The following is a 24193-nucleotide window of genomic DNA, read 5'->3' as shown; positions in this document are numbered from 1 at the left end:
CAGGCGTTTTGAATTGTCTTTGTCACTGGAGCTTGTTTCCTTCCAAGTGTTGAATCAATGAGTCCATTTGCAATGAATCAAAATCAGCACAAGCTGAACTTCCTCCATGCAAAAAGGCTAACTGTGATGTCAGATATGAGGATGCTACCAATATGGAGGCTATTTAAAAGTAAATAATACAGAATAATAAAAGATAAAGAGACTGTTCATTATTATATATAATATATATATATATATATATATATATATATATATATATATATATATATATATATATATATATATATATTATATTAATATAGTCAACTGTGAGGAAAGTTTTCTCATAAAGTGTTGGGTTGAAAAATATATTATCCTTCAACTCCCAAATTCAGCAAATCTCAAGGTCAGCCTATTTTCACTTGCGCAATATTTCTAAAATTAGACACTTCCTATCTCAGAGCGACGCAGAAAAACTAGTCCATGCATTTGTTACCTTCAGGTTAGATTACTGTAACTCCCTCTTATCAGGCTGCCCCAATAAGTCTCTAAAGATTCTTCAGCTAGTTCAAAACGCCGCAGCTCGAGTATTGACTAAAACTAGGAAGAGGGAGCACATTTCTCCAGTGCTAGCTTCTCTACACTGGCTCCCAATAAAATGTAGAATAGAATTTAAAATCCTTCTTTTAACCTACAAAGCCCTTAAAAATCAGGCACCCTCTTATCTTAAAGAGCTCATAGTGCCCTATTACCCCTCTAGAACTCTACGCTCCCAACATGCAGGCTTGCTAGTTGTACCTAAAATCTCTAAAAGTAGTATGCGAGGTAGAACCTTCAGTTATCAGGCCCCTCTCCTTTGGAATCATCTACCAGTCAGGGTCTGGGAGGCAGACACCCTCTCCACTTTTAAGAGTAGGCTTAAAACTTTCCTTTTTGATAAAGCTTATAGTTAAGCTGGATCAGGCTTGGACCAGCTTTTGTCATGCTGCTATAGGCCTAGACTGCCGGGTGAACTGGCACACTGACACACTGGGATCCTAGCTCACCCTCTTCCTCCCAACCCCTTCATCACTTACTTTAACTCTGCCTGTCCCATTAAAGTTACTAACCATAGACCTTTCTGGAGTCCCTGAGCTCCCTTGTCTCGTAGATTCCTCTGAGCTGCCGTAGACGTCCTCCTGCTGCGGATGATCTGGACTCCAGCTGATACAGACGTGCTGGACTCCAGCGGCTGATGGCTGTCTAACATGAGTCTGGTTCTGCCTGAGGTTTCTGCCTGTTAAAAGGAAGTTTTTCCTCACCACTGTAACTAGCTAAATACTGCGATGTACAATGCTCATGATGGATTAAGGTGGGGTCAGACTGAGTCTTACCCTGTCTTGAAGTCTGTTCATAATTTGACATAGAGTGTTCTAGACCTCCTATGTTTGTAAAAGCGTCTTGAGATAACGTTTGTTGTGATTTGGCGCTATATAAATAAAGATCGATTGATTGATTGATTGATTGATAGGGTCTTTATCAGTCATGGGCCCCTAGAATCAACCTAACTTTTCACCCCCTTACAGCGACCCTGTAACCAGTATTTAAGTTCCTTATATGCAAATATTTGTGAGTAGAGTGCAAGTGTCTACTTTGATATATCTTATTATTGTGATGTAATTTCTTGCTGTATCTTTAAATGTGTTATCATCCTGTACTCACCTCAAGAACATGCATATGATGAGCTCTTTTATGTAGCGAGTTCGCAACAGCGCCATAACCAGCTGTCATTATACCCCCTGTCATGTACGTTTATATTGATCCTGCCATGACATATTGGTGTCCCAGTGTGTGATTTCACATAGATACAAAAGACCGAGAGGTAAACACACAGCGGGAGCTTTACATACACAAACACTTAGCTCTGTTCTGCCAACAATGGCTATCTGAATCACAGTGATCCCATCTCCCCCCTGTTACTCCTCTGTGACTACCTCTGATGCCGGCACAGCGGTGGGAGGGCTTTGTCCAAACATCACACCTCAGTGACATAAATAACTGAAGGTGAGATGTTATGCGAATATGAGAGTTATAGGAAGATTGCCAGTGCCAGTTTTTGTGCAATCAATATTGTTTTATACACTTGGTAAATGCCAGAAGGGACAAAAAGAAGAAGAAGAAGAAGAAGAAGAAGAAGAAGAAGAAGAAGAAGAAGAAGAAGAAGAAGAAGAAGAAGAAGAAGAAGAAGAAGAAGAAGAGTTGTTGTTGTGTGCAGTAGATTTTGTAGATGCACATTTTTTATTGTAAAAACTTGACAAATTGAGGATCATGTAAATCATACATCGTGGGAGCTTCCGGTCCTCTAATGCCACCATCACTTCACTGATGGGAGGGTGAGCGAGGGAGAGTTTCAATCTACAATCATCAATAAACAACTAAAAAATGTTTAGAAGTAAAACAAAATGTCTCTTTTTTAAACAGGCACATGGAGAGTAGGTTCAGATATCATTTATAAGGATTCATATTTGCTGACTAGTCACCCAGGGCTGTGTGTAAGATATGCATAATGACAGACTGTTCTGCAGCAGGCCTGCACCAGACTGTGACCCACTATCAGAGCACAGTGCACGTGTAAACACAGCCTCAGTGAGCTCATGTGAAAACTGGGGCTTGGGCTGAGTCTTGGCTGAGCGTCAGGCCGAGCCCTTCGGGACAGAGAGGTGCATCTGAGCCCAATTAACCTCTGTCTATATCTTTGTGTGTCTCTGTGGACACGGCAGACAAGCCCAGGACTGAACCATGACAGGCTCACATGGCGAGAGCACAGCCCTGAAAAGACTTCACACGAAAGCGGATACATAGATTGTTTTTTTAAGCACAGTCTGTGTGTATTTAAGTTTAGCACAGAGCTAAAAGCTCCTGCCTTCTCTGGGACAACAAACAGTCCCTCTAAGCTTCCGTGTGTCTCTACATTTGCATCTTCCCGCATGTTCGGCACACCTCAGCTGTTTATAATAAATAGGGGAGCAGCTCACGCCACAGTGCATGCTGCTAAATAAATAATGAGCTATCAAACACTGCCGATTTATGTAAAACCAGCCGGCATTGTAAGCATTTATTTTCCTTTCATCGCTGGCTGAGAGAGTAATGGGCTGCACACTCGGCTCTGAGCGGGTGTCACTATCAGGGTTAAAGCTGTCCCGCAGTGCTGATAAAATGCATTAATCCTGCCTGGATTATTACGCCCAAAATAAGTGTTAGCCTTTATTCCACTCGCCAAAAAGGATGCTCAAATTATTTTCAACTGGTTATAATGTGTCAGATTGATGTGGAAAGTCTTTTTCATACAGATTAAGAGTGCTTGTAAAGGCTAATCTTATTTTCTGGGTTTGGTTACAAAGCCTGTGGAGATACAGCGAATGTGGAATTGTTGAATATCTAATTTTAGCGCCCTAATGCTAGACAGAACAAAGACGAGCCAAATAAACGGCCCAAGTCTTATTTTTAACCAAACTCTGGTCAGGGTGAGGATGGAAGCTCTTTTAGTTATTTCTGACTGCTCTCACTTTAGGAAAGTGTGGAAAGAAGAAAAAAACAACATAAAGATCTGACATTTTTAACTCCCTGTGGCCTTGAATCAGACGCTGATTTGTGTCACAAGTTATTCAACCAGGCGTGAGCAGCTGAACTGAAGAATTCTTAACTTTAAAAACACTTTAGAGGCTTTAAGAGGCAAAACTTTGTAGAAAATCTGAGCAGAATAAAGAAAAAAGTAACTGAAAAAATACCATGAATAAATTAATAACACAGCCAGACCTTGGCTTGGTGTTGTAGCCCCTCTTTAATCTGTACCTACAGGTGTAGAGGGTTGATGAGAACAGTGATCTCTGCTTATGTCACAGTTTCCTGATAGTGAAAAAAAAACAAAAAAACACACACAGCAGGCTGATGTGTCTCCAGGATCCTGGTACAAATATTCCAGAGGGACAAAGCCTGTTCCGTTTCACATCTCGTCTTCCACTGTAGTGTCACTTTCTGCCTGCTCACAAAGTGAATCAAAATACAACACACGGATCTGCCTTTAGACCTCCAGAGGATTAAGAGTGATCCTGGTTGTTTTTCCTCTTATTGCTCTCTTCCTTATCATTTTTTCATGACTTTGCTGCACAATAGCTAAGAAGTGACACCGTTTAACTGTGCACTGACATTTGCTTCGTATTTCCCGGGGTATCTGGGGAATGTAATTTTCCAGCCGTAAAAAAAAACAGCAGTACTACATGATGAGAATATGTAATTCATAAAACTTCACTGCAAGTACATGGCGATCCAAATAAACCCCAAACATGGCTCATCTGTAGAAATGAGAGTAATGGACTATTTTCATCTCTGAAGACTTGATGTCAATGTTTTCACCTCTGACAGCAAAGACTTTGCCCCTGAGGTTCAAAACTGCTTTTCAGTATTGGAGTATATCCAGAATACTTTCACTTTCAAACCATTTTAAAAGCCCAATCCTCAAGTTTTCTTACGATGAAAGGGTCAGCAGCACGTTGAGAGGTCTCTGTTGTAGGATCTCTTTAGTGAAGACGTGAGCCAAATAAATGAGGTGGGAACCTGAAACATAAACGGGATTTCAGAAGAAGTTGTTCATCATGTGCTTAACAATCCCTACCCCTCACTACCACAACAAAAAAAAAAACATTGAAACCAAAGGAATCCTGTTTTTTAAAAAGTGGGTTTGTATGAGATACTCGTGAAAAGCAAGTGTATCACCCACAGGGGATAACAGCCAGATCTTCCTCTTTGTCCAGACACCACCCGGAGAATCAAAATTGGAGCTAGGCTATCAACCGCTACAGAGGGATCCAGGTTTACCATGTACTTACTAGCTTTACTAGCTAATCTTAACAAACTTCAATTAAAGAAACACTCTTGGTGTAAACACAAACTCTATTTGGAGATTCTTCCCTGTGCCGTCAGAAAGCTCATTTGTTTTTGTACTATTCTCTGACGCACCTCTATTAGAGCTGAAGATATTTGTCCGAACCCGAACCCAACCTGGCTGGTGGAAGATCAACAGACCTACCCAAAACTCGCAAAATTAGCCAGATCAGTAATGAATAATGTCGGGGCAGTCGGGCTGTAAACGGGTTCGGGCTTTAAAAAAATGTAGGTCACTCGGGTTCGGACGGGTCCGGGCAGAATTCTGTCGGGCTCGGGTCGGGTCTAACTTTTAAGGCCCGACTACAGCTCTAACCTCTATCACACTGATCAGTTTATCAGGTCTTTAATGTACTAGTCACTGATATACTGTATAGTCAGTTGGGTTATTTTTGCATCTCAGTTTGACATCATTTCATGCAATAGATGCTGTACATTAACAAAGAACACAGTAATAACTGTAAAGTTTGTCAGTCTTCCCCTTCAGCAGCTAACACAGCGTAATTTGATAAGGTTAACATATCGTGCAGACCATGGGTTGGGTTATTATGCAATTCAAAAACAAAATCAAAGTGATGCTAAATGATTACTTCGAAGATGCACTTCCATTCAGCTTTTCTGGTTGTACCTGTTGTAACTTCTGAAAATTGAAGAAAGTGGGTACAACAGCGTGTTCAGAATATCAAAACAGTTGAACATAATCTGGCACAGCGGCCAAAACCACACACATGCATGGAGATGTGCGCTTACCATAGACTGTAATGTAAATGGACAGCGTTGCTCCGCCTCTTCCCGTGTACAGTTCTGAAGCCAAAAAATCCCGCTCCTGGGCGCCGCCATTGTGCAGCCAGAGCCTGTGAAGCCACTGTAATAAGCTCCGCCCTACAGCGTAATGTCACAAGATGCTGTGTGCCCTTTGAAGTTTCGTTCTACGGCAGCTGTGAATCAAAGGAAACCCGGAAGTAAAACCCTGTTTTTTAAACTCTAATAACTAACGAAAAAGAAACTTTTCAGGAAAAGTGGACTTGGACACAAAACAGTCAAATACTAACTACATATCACCACAGAATACGGAGGGGAGAAACATTCGTACGACGTGTATTTATTTTTTAAAGTTTGACTGCTCCCCCATTCAAATGAATGGGGGTGACAGATTTTTTGACCTATACTGCAGCCAGCCACCAGGGGGCAGACACACTGCTGACAGCTTCACCACCAGGGCCGTATCCGGCACGCTTGGCTGTTACTCACTTAGTAGACGCATCAACATTACAAGAAAGCCTTTCACTGGATGATCCAGCAATAAAAAAAATGATCATTTCAAGCCTTCTGATTTGGTGGGCCAGAGTATGGGTTGGCCCAGGCCCATCTAGGCCCACCCACAGCTACACGCCTGAAACGGGAAAACTATAAAGTACTGTGTAAAAGGGTGTAGACAGAAACTGAGGCTTATTATCCCAGCCTCATTATTTAACGTAGACTTAAAGACCGTCTGACTACTACAAAACATTTTAGTTTGGACGTAGCTTAAATTTAAATTCATCCACAACAGGAAAACTCTGCTACAAAAGCATCTATTAAGCTGTCTCTCTGTAAAGTACAGTGTCTACCTGTTAAAGGCAATGATGGTGCATTTTGATAAAAGAGAAAACATAAATAGAAGCTAAAAAAAGGAATCATATGAAACACACACACATTAAAACACATCCTCATGGTATTGTCAAATTAACCCTTTAGCAAATGTTTAATGCCAACACCAGATTTTTCCTCTGAGAAATTATTGCACTTGGTCATAATGTAATTATGTATTTTTATGACACATTTCAGCCATCATGGGAGCAGTGTGAGTCATCGTATTGATAGATTTGGCAAACAAGGAAATCTATAACAATGACGTCCTTGTCCTTTAAAGAGGACTCATCTTATTGATACTTATGTGACGCAGATGTTTGGAGTGAAGCTGCACGTCTCATTTTCAGTCTCAAGATTCGAACCAGTGATCCTTTCTTCACCTCTATTAAAGAACACGGTGTTCTCCGCTTGCACTACAGCACAGACACCAGTGTTAGATTTACAGCTCGGAGCAGTAAAATCTCGGTGATCTTACTACTACATCATGTTCAGGCCGTTTTTTTACAGCGTACATTAGACTTTCATAAACTGCAGACTGGGGCTCTCTCAGTAAAAGACTGCAGGCCTCTTCTCTGTGGATCATCACGTGACACGTCTTGTACTGAGACTAGATTTACCGCAGGCTAAACGACTGTCGAGGACACCTTACACCCACTGTGTTCCTCATTTTACCCGGCTGTGCTACTGTGTTCTGCTTTATTACTGTACGTGACTGTTGGTACACTCATAAATATTACCAGAATCATGTTCAATCTTTGCTGTTAGAGGCTGTGTTATGATAGCACAGTCACATCTTTACAAAAAGAGGCACTGATTTCACTGCTTTCTCTATATTTAAAGCTAATTTATATCATAGAATATTTTTTACACTATTGACATGACAGATGGATGTTAGAAGAAGTGACTTTTATTGACCAGTGAGTGTGTTTCTCTCAGGGACAGCCACCGTCTATCACAGTGTTAGGCAGCAGTCAGTCTGTAGCCTGAGAGTCAATACTCAGGGTAAAAGATGACAAACACACCAATAAGTTAGTGCTGCTTCTTCAGCAGCTTTGAAATGGCTGTAAGTTCAGGTTAAAGAGGACACCTGCAAATTAAAGACCAAAAAATGAGTTAATAGGAGGGGTGTTTGTTACTTTTTTATCTTTGTTAGTCCAATAAAAACCTGATTAAGAGCTGCACGCTGCACTGTAGTGTTCCCAACGGAGCCTTCTCCTTCAAAACTGGCCTTGTGAGTTGATATACAAGGGACATAGAATCCCTGAGTGTGAGTATAAAAGGAATATGAGCATGTACCAAGCGGCAACCTCCGGCCACGAGAATTGATGCCAATGAAGAAGTGTTAAAAACTGCAGTTCATCGAGTGTCCACTTGAGGCTGACTCCGGAAGTACCTGAAACCACATACACACGAATTAAAAGAAAGACAATCTTTACAGCAGAAATAAACATGTTTACAGCCTGGTATAAAAAACGAGTGTCATCTGGATAGCTCATGTCTTGATCGGCACACACTGTACGGGGGTGAATTTTTTTCTAACACGGCAATTTCAAAGATATCAAGATTACGAGTTTTCCATTGAAGAGGCACAGCTGACTTGATTGACAGGCGGGAACACTGTAGCTGTTGGCTAGGAGGCTCAAAGCTCGCCTCTTTACGTCACAATCGCTCAACATTTCCAACATGGCTCCCACCAACATTTGGCCTCAAAACAGTGCTTCAGAAACAGATGTGTGACGTCACGGATACTACATCCATATTTTATACAGTCTACGGTTGATATGTAAGGGACATAGCATCCCTATGTGTGAGTATAAAAGAAGTATGAGTATGTACTGTACCACAGACATATTATAAAGCATGCATACTACTGCAGTGTCCAGATATGCTCAGTTTAAAGTACAGTGGTTAAAAAGGGTCGTCTACTATTTTACTGCAATGAATGAATAGTGTGTTGATCAGTATGTTAATGCACAGTTGGGTCAAACTGTACAATTATAGCTTCATTATGCAATGCAATCAGATTACTGTCCTTGTCCCGGTATGCAAGCACCCTTTATGTATGCAGGTCAAAGCCTGGCATGCAAACAGTGGAGCATGCACAGAACACCCAGGCCAGTTTGGGTCTAACTGAAGTGAATACATGCAGGAGCGAATTGATCCCTAATTGTCTTATGTAGGTATGTTAGACAGACTTTGAGAAATTCAACTTTCTGTCTGACTAAGTATAACTCATATATTTCAAAAGTCAAGTTTTAGTCAGAGTAACGCAATAAAGATACTTTTTTTCTCTCCATTGAATGACGTCTCAGGACCACTCTCTGCTTGATATGTTGTAAGTCTCTGTGGTTTAACGCTGTGATATGTAGCCGATAGACAAAGCTGAAGTAAAGCAGCGCTCAACTAAAAGCTCCAGTCTACCTGCTGGTTGTTTGTTTAAGAACATTTTCTGATTATTCCATCAGCATTGTTGCTAATGGGCAGCTCGATTTGTGTGTGGTTAAAAAAATTATATCTTATCATCTTTCTATCACAGTTTTTGTATTCCTTCTCCTCCTTACACTATAACTTCAGATGTTCTTTCTCTGCCTTTGGAATAGAACAGTTTTCTGTAACTGAATACAACATAATGTTCAATAATTCAATTGATATCACAAACTTTAAACTATTATTTGACTATCTTCTGCTTTTCTACCATTAATACACCTTTTTCACTCTTTTGGAATTTATCAGCAGCTGAGGAATTCAATGCTTTTTTGAGAGCTATAATTTGAAACATCTTGGTGTTAAGTCACCCCTAATGATGAAATTTAAGTACAAAAAGTACAATTATATTCTTTAATTTTAAGAGGTCTCTTGTAAAATGCATCTAGGTAAAACAAATAGAGAGATAATCAGAATTGTTCTTTCTTTGGAGCTAGACTTTAATCAGATTATTGTTATCAGCCTTTAATCATCATAATCCCACTCTCCTTGTCCAATTTAATTGTGATTAAAGAGAAGTAAGACGACAAAAACAGGTTGATAATAAGATATATATTATTTTATTTGTGCATTAAATAAGAAACGGTGGTGGTTTTCTTACTTATAAAGCTCTGCATCTAACTTCGTTTTGCATCAGTGCTGCTGCAGGTCAACAAGTGTCTGTGATGCAAACAGGCTAAAGCCACTGATCAGTGTGGAGGGCAAGCTGCCACCTTGCTAAAACAAAATCCATGAAAGGATAGCAAAACCAGGACACTGAATGAGCAGGCCTCTCCTGAGCAGCACTAGGGGTTTGTCTTCTGAGTGCAGTGCAGTTACTTTTCTGTCCAGATGGGGGGGACACATCAAACAGTACATCCTAAGCACAAACCACACTCCCAGCTCATTCACAGTGGGACAAAGGAGACAAAACAGAAAGCAAATGAGGGGTGTGACACTGAATCCCTTTAACCACATATTAAAATGCTTTATTTTAATCCAACAAATAGGATTAGAGCGCTCAAGATGCAAGCTTTTTCCAGTGTTTGGACACAGGAAGCAGAGTCTCAGCCACATGGCCAGACTACCAACGACAGCTGAGACGGAAGCAGAGGCCTTGCCAACTGTCTGGCTCGTTCTCTAGTAGGCCTGCTTCCCTTAGGCCACTCACAGCCAGTGCAGGAACATGTCCAACACTGTCAAATATCAGCACACACACACACACACACACACACACACACACACACACACAGGCCCATGTTTAAATCTACACACACTGAGGAGAAAAGCTTGATATGCTCTTTTTGTTGCAGGTGGCGGGGTCACTTGTAAAGCAGCTTGTCATGAGTCAACCACACCCCGGCTTGCATACATTACTGTGAATCAATCAATGGAGTGAGTGGGCACTTCTCATAAATATCAGGGATACATAGCACGAGAAGGCGGCTGAATTCAAGCTGGATAAGGAATAATTGAGACTGTGAATGTTCGATCAAAACATGATAAGTTACAGTTTGAAGGGTTCTGAATTAACCGCTGGTTTTGTGGAGCGAGGGGGGGAGGGGATTGTGTCAAAGATAGACGAGTGTAAAAGCATCAGAGACGTGGTAACAATTCACTCTTCAGACAATACGACTGAATGTGTTTATTTTTTGTCATGTCAGTCAAATGTGAAGTGAAGCAGTTACAAGCACTACATTGTAATCTCTCATGTATATTATACAGCACAGTTAGCACTTTCAATCCAAGAGTCACAAGAAGTGAAGTGTTATATACGTGCATGTGTGCAGTTATATGTAATTATGAGTTTGACGTACTAAAATACAGTGCAATCATTTATAGCATGTTTTTTCTCTGACATGGAGAAAAGCTGCGTGACAGAAGCAGCATTTTGAGCAACTTTTCAAAACAACAGGATGCAGATTATACACTTTTTCTTGCACTGTATATAGAACAGTTATTTGTGTTCTTAGATAAAGCGTTCCAATAAAAGCATGTCCAATCACTGTTAACTTGATTTCTTTCTCTTTTAAGAGAAAACCAGAGAATGGTTCTTTACCTGGGACTAGTTTAAGAAATAAACATATTTTTTCACTATTGTTTGGAACAATAAATGCATCCCAGCAGGCACATAGTGATGCAGTTATACATATTAATGCCTGTAACACAGTGATAAAACATACTTTAGTGCACAATAATACCACAATTGAGGAAGTATGATGCTCAAAAATTAAGTTTTAAAGCAATGGCACATTCTCTGTTGAGTCATTCCCCCTGTGGTTTAGCATTAACATAAGTTCAATATTAGAAAAATATTACAGTGTGTGGAAAAGAAAAGAGGATATGTCCAGTGCAGAAAATGGTTATACATCAAAAATGAAATAATCCTTGGCAGGACGAAGAAGTGAGGAGAAAGGAATTAGGTTTTCAGTATGAGGGAAAATAAAGAAAGAAATGCTCCAAATATTAACCAAGAATGATCTGTGACACATTTTATTCTGAATTCAAAAATGACGTGGAGTTTAATCCCACCTGCACACAGTTTTCCATCTTATCAGCGGAGAGAGACTTTCAGTTTGATGAAAGATGTCACCCGGCCCCGCTGCCGCAAACACACCCATGCTGTGAAATCCATACTTCCCATCTTCCCTTTCTCCAGCCTGTGTTACGTGTGCGTCACTTGGCTCAGGCACCTGTTGCAAGAGTAAACCAGAGGTGAGGCTTCCGGTGAGGCCGCTGACACTGTCAGGTTTCAGGTCCGACTCCCTTTTCTCCCAGGGGTGTCAGTTTTATGGATAAGCGCCACGCTGCTACTTCACTCAGCCCAGGGTCATCTCCCATAAGACAGACAGACAGACAGACAGACAGACAGCCAGACAGACAGACAGACAGATAGACAGATAGATAGATAGATAGATAGATAGATAGATAGATAGTCCTTGTCAGTGACTTTACAAAACTAATTTACAATTTGGAAATAAATCAAATAGGCAGCAGGGGTGTAGCCTTACCTTTAGGCGCTTTTCTCCTCCTTTCTTCTCCTCTATAGCACTCCATCCATCTCCTCTCTCTCCTTTCCTCTCCTCTCTCTTGTCTCCTGCAAAACACACATACAGAGAGGAAAATGTGAACCGCATAAGCCTCTGATTGACTGATCTCCCACCTCCTTCTCCCCTTTTCCCTCTTGCAGCCCGTCTGACTGCAGCACTCTTGAATAATAACCCCCTCTCCTCCTCCTCCTTTCCTCTCCTCCTCCTCTCTCTCTCTCTCTCTCTCTCTCTCTCTCTCTCTCTCTCTCTCTCTCTCTCTCTCTCTCTCTCTCTATTTAAAATGCCGCTCACAGGCGCGCTCCCGTGCCCGGTTTTAAGCACACACGCACCCTCTGTCGTTCCCTTCCCTACATCTCTCCAATCGGACCTCGGGGACGCGCTCAGGTCGTGTCGCGCAAGTCAAGTCCAATGCGACGATTTGGCAGGTAAAGCGCTTTTTTACCACCGGCAAACACACACATACACACACTCCCCTCCCACCTTTTCATCCGCTTTTCATCTCCATTCCCCTGGAGGTTACAAAGATGGAAAAAATAAAACAGGTGAGCGCCTCCCTCTCCTAGAATGATGATGAAAATACAGGATCATTAAAAGACCAGAATGTTAAAAAATATAGTGGAAAATGGATCTGTTTCAAGGTCTGGAGTGTTTTTTATTTTCCTTTTTTGGTCTATGTGACGGACCCCCCCTTTCTCTTTTTCTCTCTCTCTTTCTCTCCCTCAACTCCCTCCCTCCTCCCCCCTCCCTCTCTCTCTCTACATCTCTGCATTCGCCTCTTTTAGTCGTGTGGGAAGCTCAGTGAATGCGGCTGCAGAAGGAGCCAGCATACTTATGCGTCTGACACGGATACTGCTCTGTCTTTACAGGAGGGAAAACAAGCTTGCCTTCAACTCGTTAAACTCTCTTCATTTTGCCCCAGTTGGATATTTTTTGGCTTCAGTGAAATCCACATTTCCTCACTCCAAGTTTATTCTGATTGCATCTTTTGTGGACCGATATGGGAACGGGAGAAAGCGCGGAGTTTCCAGCGGCACCTCACTTGCACCGCAGCGGACTAAAGGCAGAATAACTGCATTATTCATTTTTACGCACCGGTTTCTGTTTTCCTGACTTGTCTCTGTCGCTCATCAGAGTACTTTTCTGAATAATATTCCTCCAGGGGAGAGGCTTCGAGATCAGCACAGCCTTTCCTTTTAATCTGTATTTGAATAACTCCGTTGGATGGACACTGACATAGACATCTGCCTCTTCCTGCAAATGCACTGACCGCTTTAGAAATAACAGTTTTGAGACTGAATTTCCGCGATGGAAAAAACTGTACACGGAACCTGATGGGAGCTTTTTGGCTGCTGCCGCCATCTGAAGCATTATCCCGGTGCGCAACTTCGCCCGAAACAAACCAGCATTTATTCATTGGATGGTTGGGGGTTGCTGAGCCGAGCTGAAGCCAGACGCACAGTGTTGGCCATCCTCTCCCCCCCCTCCTCTTTTTTATCCTCTCCTCTGCTGACAGTCCCTCTCCAGAGTGCACCCGCAACAACGCCAAAAATGACGGACTTCTTTCACCGCATCACTGACCACCTTGCGCCTGTTTTCACGCCTTGGAGTCGCCGGACGCGCAGTCAAGATCTCTAAAAGCTGTCTGCCTCTCCCTTTCTCTCTCTTTCGCTCTGCCTGCCTTTCTCGATCTCTCTCTCTCTCTCTCTCTCTCTCCCCTTCTCTCTCTCTCTCTCTCTTTTCCAAGTCTCTCTCTCTTTCTCTCCTGCACTCCTGCAACCAAATGAATGCTCTCCCATGGAGGTAGTACAACCACCTTGGGGACCGAACGACCAGAGGGGTGATTTTTCCAAGCAAGAGGAGCCCGTCAGTAAAAGACGCATCGGGTGAAATCGGAGCTCCCCCCCACCCCTCTCCTTTCTCTCCATCTCCTCCGCTCCCCCCTTCCAGTTTGCCTGGCTCAGGTTGATATACAGTAGCCTGCATGGAGATATAGGACTGGAGAAACCTTGTTGCGCCCCTCTAACTGCTTGTGTTTGACTTCAGCTGGGAAGAGTGTTTGCGCACGTCTCCATCCATGTCTCACCAATGCTGCCCCGCGTCTCCGGAGGGAGCCGCATTCATCACACCCTCAGCTTTGGGTAGGTCTTAATTTATTTAGCTTCTGTGTGTGTTCATTTTTTAATTACCCGTTTAGCTTTTCTTTTTTTAGCTCCAGATTTTTTTTTTGTTCATGTGTTTGGTGTGTTTTATAAAAAGAAGGTTGTGTGTAAAAAAATGCGTGCAGCTCAAACCCTCTCAATATGTCAGAAATGGGCACAGTCCCAAGTCTTCATCTTCCCCTTGCTCTCACAGTTGCTCTCCTAAATAACCTGAGTGTGCAGCTCAGCCTTGATGCAGCTTCGAGCTTCAAATGGAAAAGAGAGCCGGAGCCGTTTGAGTTTGATTATGTTAAATATGCTGGAACAACATAGATGCTCCCCTGTCTCAGACCTTTTTCCATCACGATGCTTAATGCTGTAGATGTCAGTGTCAGATGCAGAGCTTTGCAGCAGTTCAAGGTTTAAATAATGTTTAGAACAGACAGTGCTTTTTCTGCATTTCATAAGATCTGCATTACGTATCTGCATCTAAGTAATGATGAGAATGAATCATTGTTTTAATGGCAGAACTGTGCACCAAGACTCTAATAAGATGGTCATTTATTGGTGAAATTGAAGCATGGTAATATAGAAATGTGAGTATTAAGAGTTGAAGGCAGAAATTATTTTCTTGAGGGGTTTTTGTGATTTTAAAGACAAAATAAGACGTTACATTTTTAGTAGAATCAATATCAAACATATCTTTTGATGTTTTGTTTTCTGTGTGCGTGTGTGTCTTTGTGTTTTTGTGTCTGGGCTCGTTTGCACATATGTGTGCCTGTGTGTGTGAATGTTGGTGCATGCAACTTTTTTTTTCTCCAAAGGTTACTAAATGGTTTTCTGGGGGAGGATTTCTAAACGGCGAGATGCTGCTCGTACTCCTGCTGGCAGCCTTTTCTTCTTCCATCTCGGGCTCCCTGTCCTCCTCCCTCTCCTCCCCCTCCATGTCGGACGGACCCCAGATGGTAGACCCGTCCGCCTCGGACTTGATGGCGGAGACCTGCAGCGCCTGCTCCTGCATGTCTGTGGAAAACGTGCTGTACGTCAACTGCGAGAAGATCACTGTCTATCGGCCCACGCAGCTCATCCCGCCGGCCTCGTCGCTCTACCACCTGAACTTTCAGAACAACTTCTTAATAATCCTCTACCCAAACTCGTTCCTCAACTTCACCCACGCTGTGTCACTGCAGCTGGGAAACAACAAACTGCAGAACATTGAAGGTGGAGCGTTCATGGGGATGAGTGCTCTGAAACAGCTGCACCTGAACAATAACGAGCTGAAGGTGCTGCGAGCAGACACTTTCCAAGGGATAGAGAACTTGGAATATCTCCAGGCTGACTACAACTTGATTAAGTATATTGAAAAGGGAGCATTTAATAAACTGCACAAACTAAAAGTGCTCATCCTGAATGACAATCTCATACAGGCTCTTCCTGACAACATATTTCGCTTTGCCTCTCTCACACACCTGGACATCAGAGGGAACAGGATCCAGAAGCTGCCGTATCTTGGAGTTCTGGAGCACATTGGGAGAATTGTAGAGTTGCAGCTGGATGACAACCCCTGGAATTGTACCTGTGATTTAGCACCTCTCAAGGCATGGCTTGAAAACATGCCGTATAATATTTTCATTGGTGAGGCTATATGTGAAACACCAAGTGACTTGTACGGGAGACTCTTAAAAGAAACCAACAAACAGGAGCTTTGTCCCATGGGAACAGGAAGTGACTTTGATGTACGGATGCCGCCTGTAATGCCTGATAGCGGACAGTCACCCTCCAAAGGGTCTCCAACCACAGTGGCTCCTTTAGCCACTAAATCTCCAAAAACCACTGACTCATCTAAGATTTATGGTAACGGTATCGTGGCTGGTTTGCCCCCCTTTGGAAGAAACAGTCAGATTGTTTCTTTTCAGACACGGACCCCTCCATTGATGTGTCCACAGCCCTGCAGCTGTAAAGCCCACCCCTCTGACTTTGGCATCAGTGTCAGCTGTCAGGAGAGGAACGTTAAGAATTTAGGTGATCTTATTCCCAAACCCCCAAATGCCAAGAAACTTCACCTGAGTGGGAATTACATCCGTGACATTACTCCAGCTGATTTTCAAGGGTTTGAAGGTTTAGATCTGCTCCATCTTGGTAGTAATCAAATTGTCACAGTCCAGAAAGGCGTGTTTTCTAACCTCACTAACCTGAGGAGACTGTATCTGAATGGAAACCAGCTCGAACAGCTACACCCAGAGATGTTTTTGGGCCTCACAAATCTGCAGTACCTATATTTGGAATACAATGCCATCAAAGAAATCCTAGCAGGCACATTTGACTCCATGCCAAACCTTCAACTTCTATATCTAAACAATAACGTTCTGCGGAGTCTCCCTGCCTATGTGTTTGCTGGTGTCTCTTTAGCGAGACTGAATCTGAAAAACAATCACTTCATGACCCTACCAGTGAGCGGTGTCCTGGACCAGCTGCGAACATTGACCCAGATAGACCTGGAGGGGAACCCGTGGGAGTGTTCCTGCGATCTTGTCGCCCTCAAACTCTGGCTAGAGAAGCTAAGTGATGGAGTGGCTGCCAAAGAGGTGAAATGTGCATCCCCAGTGCAGTTCTCCAACATTGAGCTGCGCCACTTGAAAAATGAGATCTTGTGTCCTAAACTGGTTGCGAGACCACCTTTTATTCTCACTAGCGCCACCCCTGTTTTGACCTCAGTGTCGCCTGCTGGAGTTGGAAAAGCACCACCAGGAGGGCCTGTGCCTCTTTCTATCATGATCCTCAGCATTCTCGTAGTGCTCATCCTCACTGTGTTCGTGGCCTTTTGCCTTCTAGTCTTTGTCCTGAGGAGGAATAAAAAACCAGTGGGCAGGCAGGAGGGGCTTGGCAGTCAGGAGTGTGGCTCCATGTCTTTGCAGCTCCGCAGACATGGGCACAAATCCGGCAAAAAAGGCGCCATTCCAGGAGACGACCTGGGAGGCGAGACGTTCATTCCCCAGACCATCGAGCACATTGGCAAGAGCCACACCTGTGGGATCGGCCGCTCCTCAGACATGGACGCTGGGTTCAAGTTTGCAGACTCACAGAGGCAGAAGATTATCCTCCGGAACAGCGCCGACAAGGATAAAGACTCGCTTTCCACCCTAGAGCGCAACAAGCGTCTGAGCACCATCGATGAACTCGAGGAGTTCCTTCCTCATCGAGAGCCCAGCATGTTCATCCAGAACTTCCTGGACAAAAGAGATTTCAACAGTATAGGGATGGGCGGTTACGAGATCCGCTACCCGGAGAAAACACTGGATAAAAAGATGAAGAAATCATCGCTGATAGGTGGGAACCACAGTAAGATCGTGGTGGAGCAGAGAAAAAGTGAGTATTATGAGCTCAAAGCAAAGCTCCAAGGAACACCTGATTACCTGCAGGTGCTTGAGGAGCAGACTGCCCTGAGTAAAATGTAGGGTTTCTAGTGTTCGATTTAGTGCATTGATTACACAACACATATACAAGGCAGTCAGACACACGGACAGGCAAACAGACAGCCACACTCATCTACCTTTGTTTTATTGTTTAGTTTTTCTGTTCTTACACCAACACACGCACACACGCCATTCCTCACCGCAAGATCTCTTGCTTTCTGTCTTCATTTCTCTCTGCAGCTACACACACACATACACACACACTCCCACACACACAGCAAAAAAGTGCCTTCTGGAAACCCTTAATGACCAATGCAGAGACGGACAAAATGGCTCCACAGAACAAATGCTATAACTAGAATCAGCGTGGATCTATTTCACAGTAAAGACCCTTTCTGGATTATCCATGCCACTACATGTATGAATCCCACATACATCCCATAGGGCACCTTTAAAAGCAACCAGACAGTCACAGTGTTTCCGCTGCTATTGAAAATGGTACTTATCTTCTTATTTTTGTTTGTTCTTCTTGTTATTTTTTTCTCCTCCTTTTTTTTTTTCAACCAAATCAAGGGTCTTGAAGACAGTGCTTGAGCGTTTACCTGCCCATCTTCAGCCCTCTTTTAGAAAAAGAGGGAAAAAGAAAAAAGGAGGGCACAGTGGTTGTTGTTCTTTTGCTTTGGAAAGTGTCCAGAATCTCTACATCTGGGATGAGATTAACAGAGCTGGTGACTCAATGGATGCTACTTTGCTTTTTTGTATTTTTTAATTTTTGTTAAAACATGCGAGGATATCTGTTCGTTCTTGGGGATGCTTTCAGGATTCCAATGCAGACTTGATGCCATCTTGTCTGGATTACACACCAGTAGCAGTGCACCTGCTCTTTGCCGGGAGGCTCTGGCTTTCCATAGCGGTAATTGGAAGCACTGCAAAACTCTTTTTGTGGAATGATTTCATGACTTGTTCTCTTTGTGTAAAGAGCCATGTTAAATATAGTGTCTTCTGAATGGAGTTGTGTTCCTCTTCAAAATTGCTACTTACAGTAACTGTATGTTTTGGGTGAAATCTAACGGCACATACTCTGTCAGAGGACATTGTTTCTGAAAAATGAAAACCCAAGGATATCAAAATTTACAAAGCTGCTTGCTATGTAAGCGTAACATGGAATATATTTTGTAAGTCTTACATTATTTGTATCTGTGGGACTGGTTTGTAAATTACAAGGAAGGACAAACACCTACTCATACACACACATACACATGAATACTGTACGACGGAGCATCATCATCAAGAGACTACAAGCCAGAAATGTCAAACCGCTAATAGAAATCAATCTGTGATTCAACTCCCTTTGTCAGCTCTCAATTCGTAGTACAAAAAATTTAACAAACATAGTTAATTTATTTTTCTATGCAGGATTATTTAAAGAGTTATTGGTATTATTTAAAAAGAATAATACACAAAGAGTGGAAAGGACTTGATAGAATGATGCATCAGAGCTTATTCAGGCACCCAGGAGTGGCTGCTGAGTCGATCTAAGGGTTTTCTGTGTCACTCAGTTTTCTGAAGAACTCGACCCGCTCGACGAGGGTTGTGAAATGTGATCTGTGATGTTTCCTTTTTATTGTGTCGCACGACAAAGTTGAGGCCTGATAGAGTTTGTGAAGTTTCAAGCAGTTTCCTTATTCTTATATCTCCCACAGTATCTTGTAAAAGGTTTCTTATTAACATTATGCAACCAAAATAAATGTGCATTAAACTTGATATGGTTCCAGAATTGCTGGGACGGGGGAGTGGAGATGTTTGCGGGGCGAGAAAGGCTTGCTAATTGAAGCTCTAAATTGTTAGACTTGGGCAGAATCATATCATCAAACATCATGTGCAATATTAGTAAAAAATGCTCAGTCATGATGGCTTCAAATAATTTTATTTATTTAGTTTGAGGTTATATTGTCAAGGCAGGTACTATTTCAAAATTATTTTATCAACCTAACTCTATCTGGTCCTTTTTTTAAAAGTATTGTTACGTTCAAACTATGAGTGTTTATTGACATTACAACTGAATAGAATGTATCTTGGAAAGTATAATAAATACAATTTTTTATCGGTCATAAATCTCCTGTATATTGGTTAATTTTCTCTTGTATAATCATGTTGAAATTAAGGTATTAAAATCAGCACCTATTTGCACTGTGTCCCCCCATTTCTTTTAGCTAACGTCCTCTCAGCTTCTGAACGGTGCTTTAAAAAGAAGAAGACACAGTTCTTACTCTGAAACTGCCAAGTCCTTCATACCCTGCTTTTGAGTCCCTCACAGAATGAGTTTGGTTGTCTGACAGCCTGGTTTTGGACAGTCTCCATCTCGAGTGACAGAATGTTGTACTTGTTTTGTACATATTCAAACACGGGCTGCCCTTCAAGCATTATATGTGTTTGCTTAGCTGCTTAGTTTGAGGAAACTGGCCGTGCAAACTGCTGCATGTTTCACTTAAGACCATGGAGCCCCCCTTTTTTTGGACTTGTCACAGACTTATGAGGAATCTTTGGTGTTCCAGGAATACAGTTTTAACTCTGTTTTTCTCTAAAATGCTAATCCTTGCAAAATTTTAGCCCAAAATGGAACAAATGAATCTTAAAATGTGCCATTTGATGGTTGAAATATCATTATGTTGTTCTGAAAAAAGTCACAGTTAGCTTTCAAGGATGTATCATTCGAAAATTATCTCTTATAATCAAGTCGTGTCATTTACATGTTAAAGCCTTTTCTTTTCCTGTCTTTTTTGGGGTCTTTCCTGGACACACACCTCACTTTTGTTCTTTCTTTGTAAGCTTCTGAATCATCTTTGGCTCTGATCTCCAGCAGGTATCATTGCCCCTCACTGTTTTTAGGACCCTATCAAACATTCATACCCGTTCCATTTTTAGGGTTAAAAATTCAGATTTCCCTTTCTCTGTGTTAATCCAACCTATTGGGGCTTTTGGGAAACCAAGTAGCAGAAAGTATGACTCATCCAGACGCCTGAGAATTGTCCTCGTTAATTATTAATACCCTTGGCAGTTATGAACTAAAAAAAGGGATGTGATGTGGGGGGGTTTGAATCTGATATGTCCACCCCTTCCAAACTCTCCCTCTCTGTTTGCTGCTCTGTCTCTTTCCTCTCACACGTTTCCAGTCCTGTCGTACTTTAATACAGCACAGACATCATTTGGATACTTAAATAAAGGACTCAAATTGGCAGCAAAAGGGGCTTTTTCAGCCCAGCGTTTTGCTGCAGTGACTTGGCTCCCATGCAGGGTTTGTTCCTGGAAGCTCCAGGGGTCCTTGAGGGGCTACAATGGCATAGCTACAGATCATAGGAATAGTTTATTTTCACTTTAATGTAACTCACTAGACACTGGTATAATGAAAAATGTACAAGGAGCCTGATGGTTGTTTTCTCCCTCTCCTCCGTGCGGTTCTTATCTCACCTGCTGTAGAGACACTTATCCAAATCTGTGCTGACTCCAAACTGTAAAATCATCTTATCTGATGGGGTTTCTGCTGTAATTCACATCCATGTTGTGTGAAACTGAAGGGGAAACTGTTTGGGAAGCCCTGCTGGTTCAGAAGAGAAGCATGCATGAATTATATAATTGGCCACTAGGGGTGCTGTGAGCTAAGAGCACAGCACAGTGTAAAGTGGTGTAACTGGGCTGCAGGAGGATTACTGTTATTTGAAGGCTTTTAGTTCAAAAAGAAAATAAAAACAGCTAAAATATCTATTTTTCATTCATTCTTATTGAACTTTTGTCTCAACTTTGCTCCTGTGTCTGTGATTTTAACAGAAAGGGACATTTCAGAGTCTGCATAAGAGGTTTTTGATGATGATGAAAATAGAAGTAACAGAAATGTATTCACAAACTGATCAAAGAACGACAAAGAAAAAGAGAATATTTCCTCAAACTTTTCCTTTTGTTACATCATATGCACTTTCGTGATGTTATCTGGTTATAGGTCCTCTTGTGATGCTGTTAAAATGCCAAAAAGTCAGATTTCAGTGATGTAATGTTACATCATGCCGCCTCAGGGACAGTATTTGTGTCTGTCTGGTGTTTCATTTACAAAAATCCCCTAAATGTGCTTTTTTTTTTCAAACACTGTCATCAAGATTTCAATTCTTTGTTTTACATCTTACAAATAACAATGATTAATATTTATTGAAAAAATATTAATATTAAATGTGAACTCTTGTTGTAATATGCTTGCAGAAAGAAACTGAAGAAAAATGAATAAGAAACATTACTAGAAAGAATGGGGAAATGTTGTAAACTAATATACAGATCAGCAGATTAGGCACTGCTTTCAAACCATCCCTGGATCTTAAATTTCCTTAACAGCACTTGAATGCAGCATGGCAGTTTCACGGAAACAATTCATTAATCAAAATGTAATTTTCTAAATTGGTCCATCAACCCAAAAGAGTTTTATAGTCACTATCTTAATAAAATGACAGAGACTGTCTAACAGCATCTTATTAAAATTAAGTCAACATGGAGTCTCAAACACTCCTGTCCCTTTCTCTCCATGCTACATCTCTGCATCATGTTTCCATGCAAACATGAGCGTCATGTTAAAGGGAAGGTTCTTTGTTCTTCATCGTTTTATGATACTGAACTGTCATCATCTTCATTTAATTCCATGTCTTCATTTTGCTGTGTGTTTAAAAGTTAAAAAGAATATGAGAGATTGATTCATAATGTGTCCGTTTTTCAAATAGATGTGATGTTAGTTAACGTTTAAGAGCAGAAATCACCTCTTAAATATATGAACAGAACTTCCCTTAGTTTTATTCAAAATGCATGTCTCTTACTGTTTGTTTAAAGACTGCTTCAAGTATCTGAGGTAACTGAACAGAGGCGTAAACTCAAAATCTGTCAACATTTTATTTTTATGGATTATTGGGAGGTCAAGAACCCGGAGTTTAAAGAATCCATGTTGAATGAAAACGTTTGTGAACGCTGCTGTTTCTAGCTGCTGTCATCTTTAAAAAAAAAAAAAGGTTTTAATTTCACTTGACTTTTAAATGCTAAATAATTAATCATCTGCTCATAAATCTTAATAACCTCTTAACAGCAGCAACGTTTGCACAATGGTCTGTTTTGATGTAAAGAATGATTTCTGCTGAAAAGGCCTCATGTGAAATGAGTGGTGAGGCTCACTAAAGTCGATTTTGACAGGCTGCTGTACAATAATTTGAAACAATGGGTGATTTCTGCAGCTTTAAAAAGACAGCGTACTCACTCTAGGTCTCACTCTATGTTTTCTAACAATGTTGTGTTGAGATTTCTTGAGGTAAACTTTGAACACCCATCACCACCGGTTCCTTTGTGGACTTTAATGAAACCATTGTCTCGCTCTGCGCTGCTGGTGATGCTTCTGTGTTATTTGCTTTAATTACGCTGTCATTTTCTGTATGACACATTATTAAGCTGTGGGGGAACATTTGCAGCAGCAGTGGTCTGCTGTATGCCAGCAACGTGCTCAGGAATGCTACCGGAGCATTTTTGGCATCCTCTGCGGCCAGGCGGCCATTCGAGAAGGGATGAAAGGGGATGGCATCTCCCTGGTTACTGCAAATTACTCAATGCATCCCCAATGAGAGGAAAACAATGCCTCACCTCCCCACCAGCTGCCACACAAAACGTGGACAAATCCACCGCTGCTGCTCTGTTGTAGCTCCTTGGCTGCTGATTTTGAACCTTTCAGTGACATTTGTAAATGCAGATTAGCGTAAATTCTGTCACCTGTCAATGGAGGCCATCCCAGCCTGAGGGTGTCAACGTCTCAGGAGAAATAAGAAGCACTGATGTTGCGCTTTGTGCAAACACTGGGCAAACTTTCAGAAGTCACCAAAGGTTTGAATAAGAAGGCAGCAAAGTGTGTCAGCTCGTGTTAGTCCCATTCTTCCTTTCCCTGGCTTTCCTGGCAGCTGTGTATTAAAGGACAGCTCTCCGGTAGAATTTAAAAGCCCCTTCAGGGCCATGCCATTAAATTAATTCCATTTCTCATTCAATTCAGCCCAGTGAATATTTTTTTTTTCTGCACCTGCATGTCCTAAAAGGATAATGAGTTTTTCACCAAAATGTGATATCCACCTTCAAATAAAGAAAAAAATTGACACCTGCTCTCACAAAATAATTGAGAGAACTAAAGTAAAAGTCACTTTTCAATTATGCTTCTAAGACCTGTCTGCAAGGCTGACACACACACACTTGTAGTGAGTCTCTTGCTTTTTGTGCTGGGTGTCAGGAAGCATGGTCATCTGAGTCTGTGTTATCAGAGCATTGTTTCATGCAGGGTACACAGTCACTTTCTTCTGTTCCCGCCAAAGTGCCTTGTAAGCTGACAGTGTGTGGTGTTAACTTAAAACCGGGAAATAGATGGTCAGTAACAATTATATGAAGGTACACAAAAACTTCATTAACTGGTAGCTATTTAGCCTCTAAAGTTATAAAATAATGACTTATTCTGTTGTACAGTTTCCCATAACAGCTGCAGTAGTGTTCTCATTATGTCCTCCTGATAAGCATGCCTCACTCCCACCTCATCAAACACAGC

At 41.8% G+C, this 24193-nt stretch overlaps 1 protein-coding gene and 1 long non-coding RNA gene across 3 annotated transcripts; one reads left to right on the top strand and one right to left on the bottom strand.

Moving 5' to 3' along the window:
• Positions 1–10617: 10617 nt before the first annotated feature.
• On the bottom strand, positions 10618–12165 carry LOC117816867. The gene is made up of 2 exons (XR_004632039.1): positions 12006–12165; positions 10618–11828 (listed from the first exon to the last, which is right to left on the bottom strand). It is a non-coding gene; the product is annotated as an uncharacterized LOC117816867 (long non-coding RNA).
• Positions 12166–12641: 476 nt separating this feature from the next.
• On the top strand, positions 12642–21326 carry slitrk4 (SLIT and NTRK-like family, member 4). 2 transcript variants are annotated; one of them, XM_034689248.1, is made up of 3 exons: positions 12825–14182; positions 15007–17548; positions 18169–19783. In XM_034689248.1, exons 2-3 carry the CDS (start codon positions 15049–15051, stop codon positions 18174–18176), a joined length of 2508 nt encoding a protein of 835 aa, XP_034545139.1. In that variant the 5' UTR covers positions 12825–14182; positions 15007–15048; the 3' UTR covers positions 18177–19783. The 2 variants fall into 2 exon arrangements, with proteins under 2 accessions (XP_034545138.1, XP_034545139.1); XM_034689247.1 differs by having other exon boundaries at positions 12642–14182; positions 15007–21326.
• The last annotated feature ends 2867 nt before the right edge of the window (positions 21327–24193 follow it).

This window comes from Notolabrus celidotus, chromosome 8 (genome assembly GCF_009762535.1).
Source record: "Notolabrus celidotus isolate fNotCel1 chromosome 8, fNotCel1.pri, whole genome shotgun sequence".
NCBI lineage: Eukaryota > Metazoa > Chordata > Actinopteri > Labriformes > Labridae > Notolabrus > Notolabrus celidotus.
Note: the sequence above shows the minus strand (reverse complement) of the source record. Positions and strands in the feature narration are given on the sequence as shown.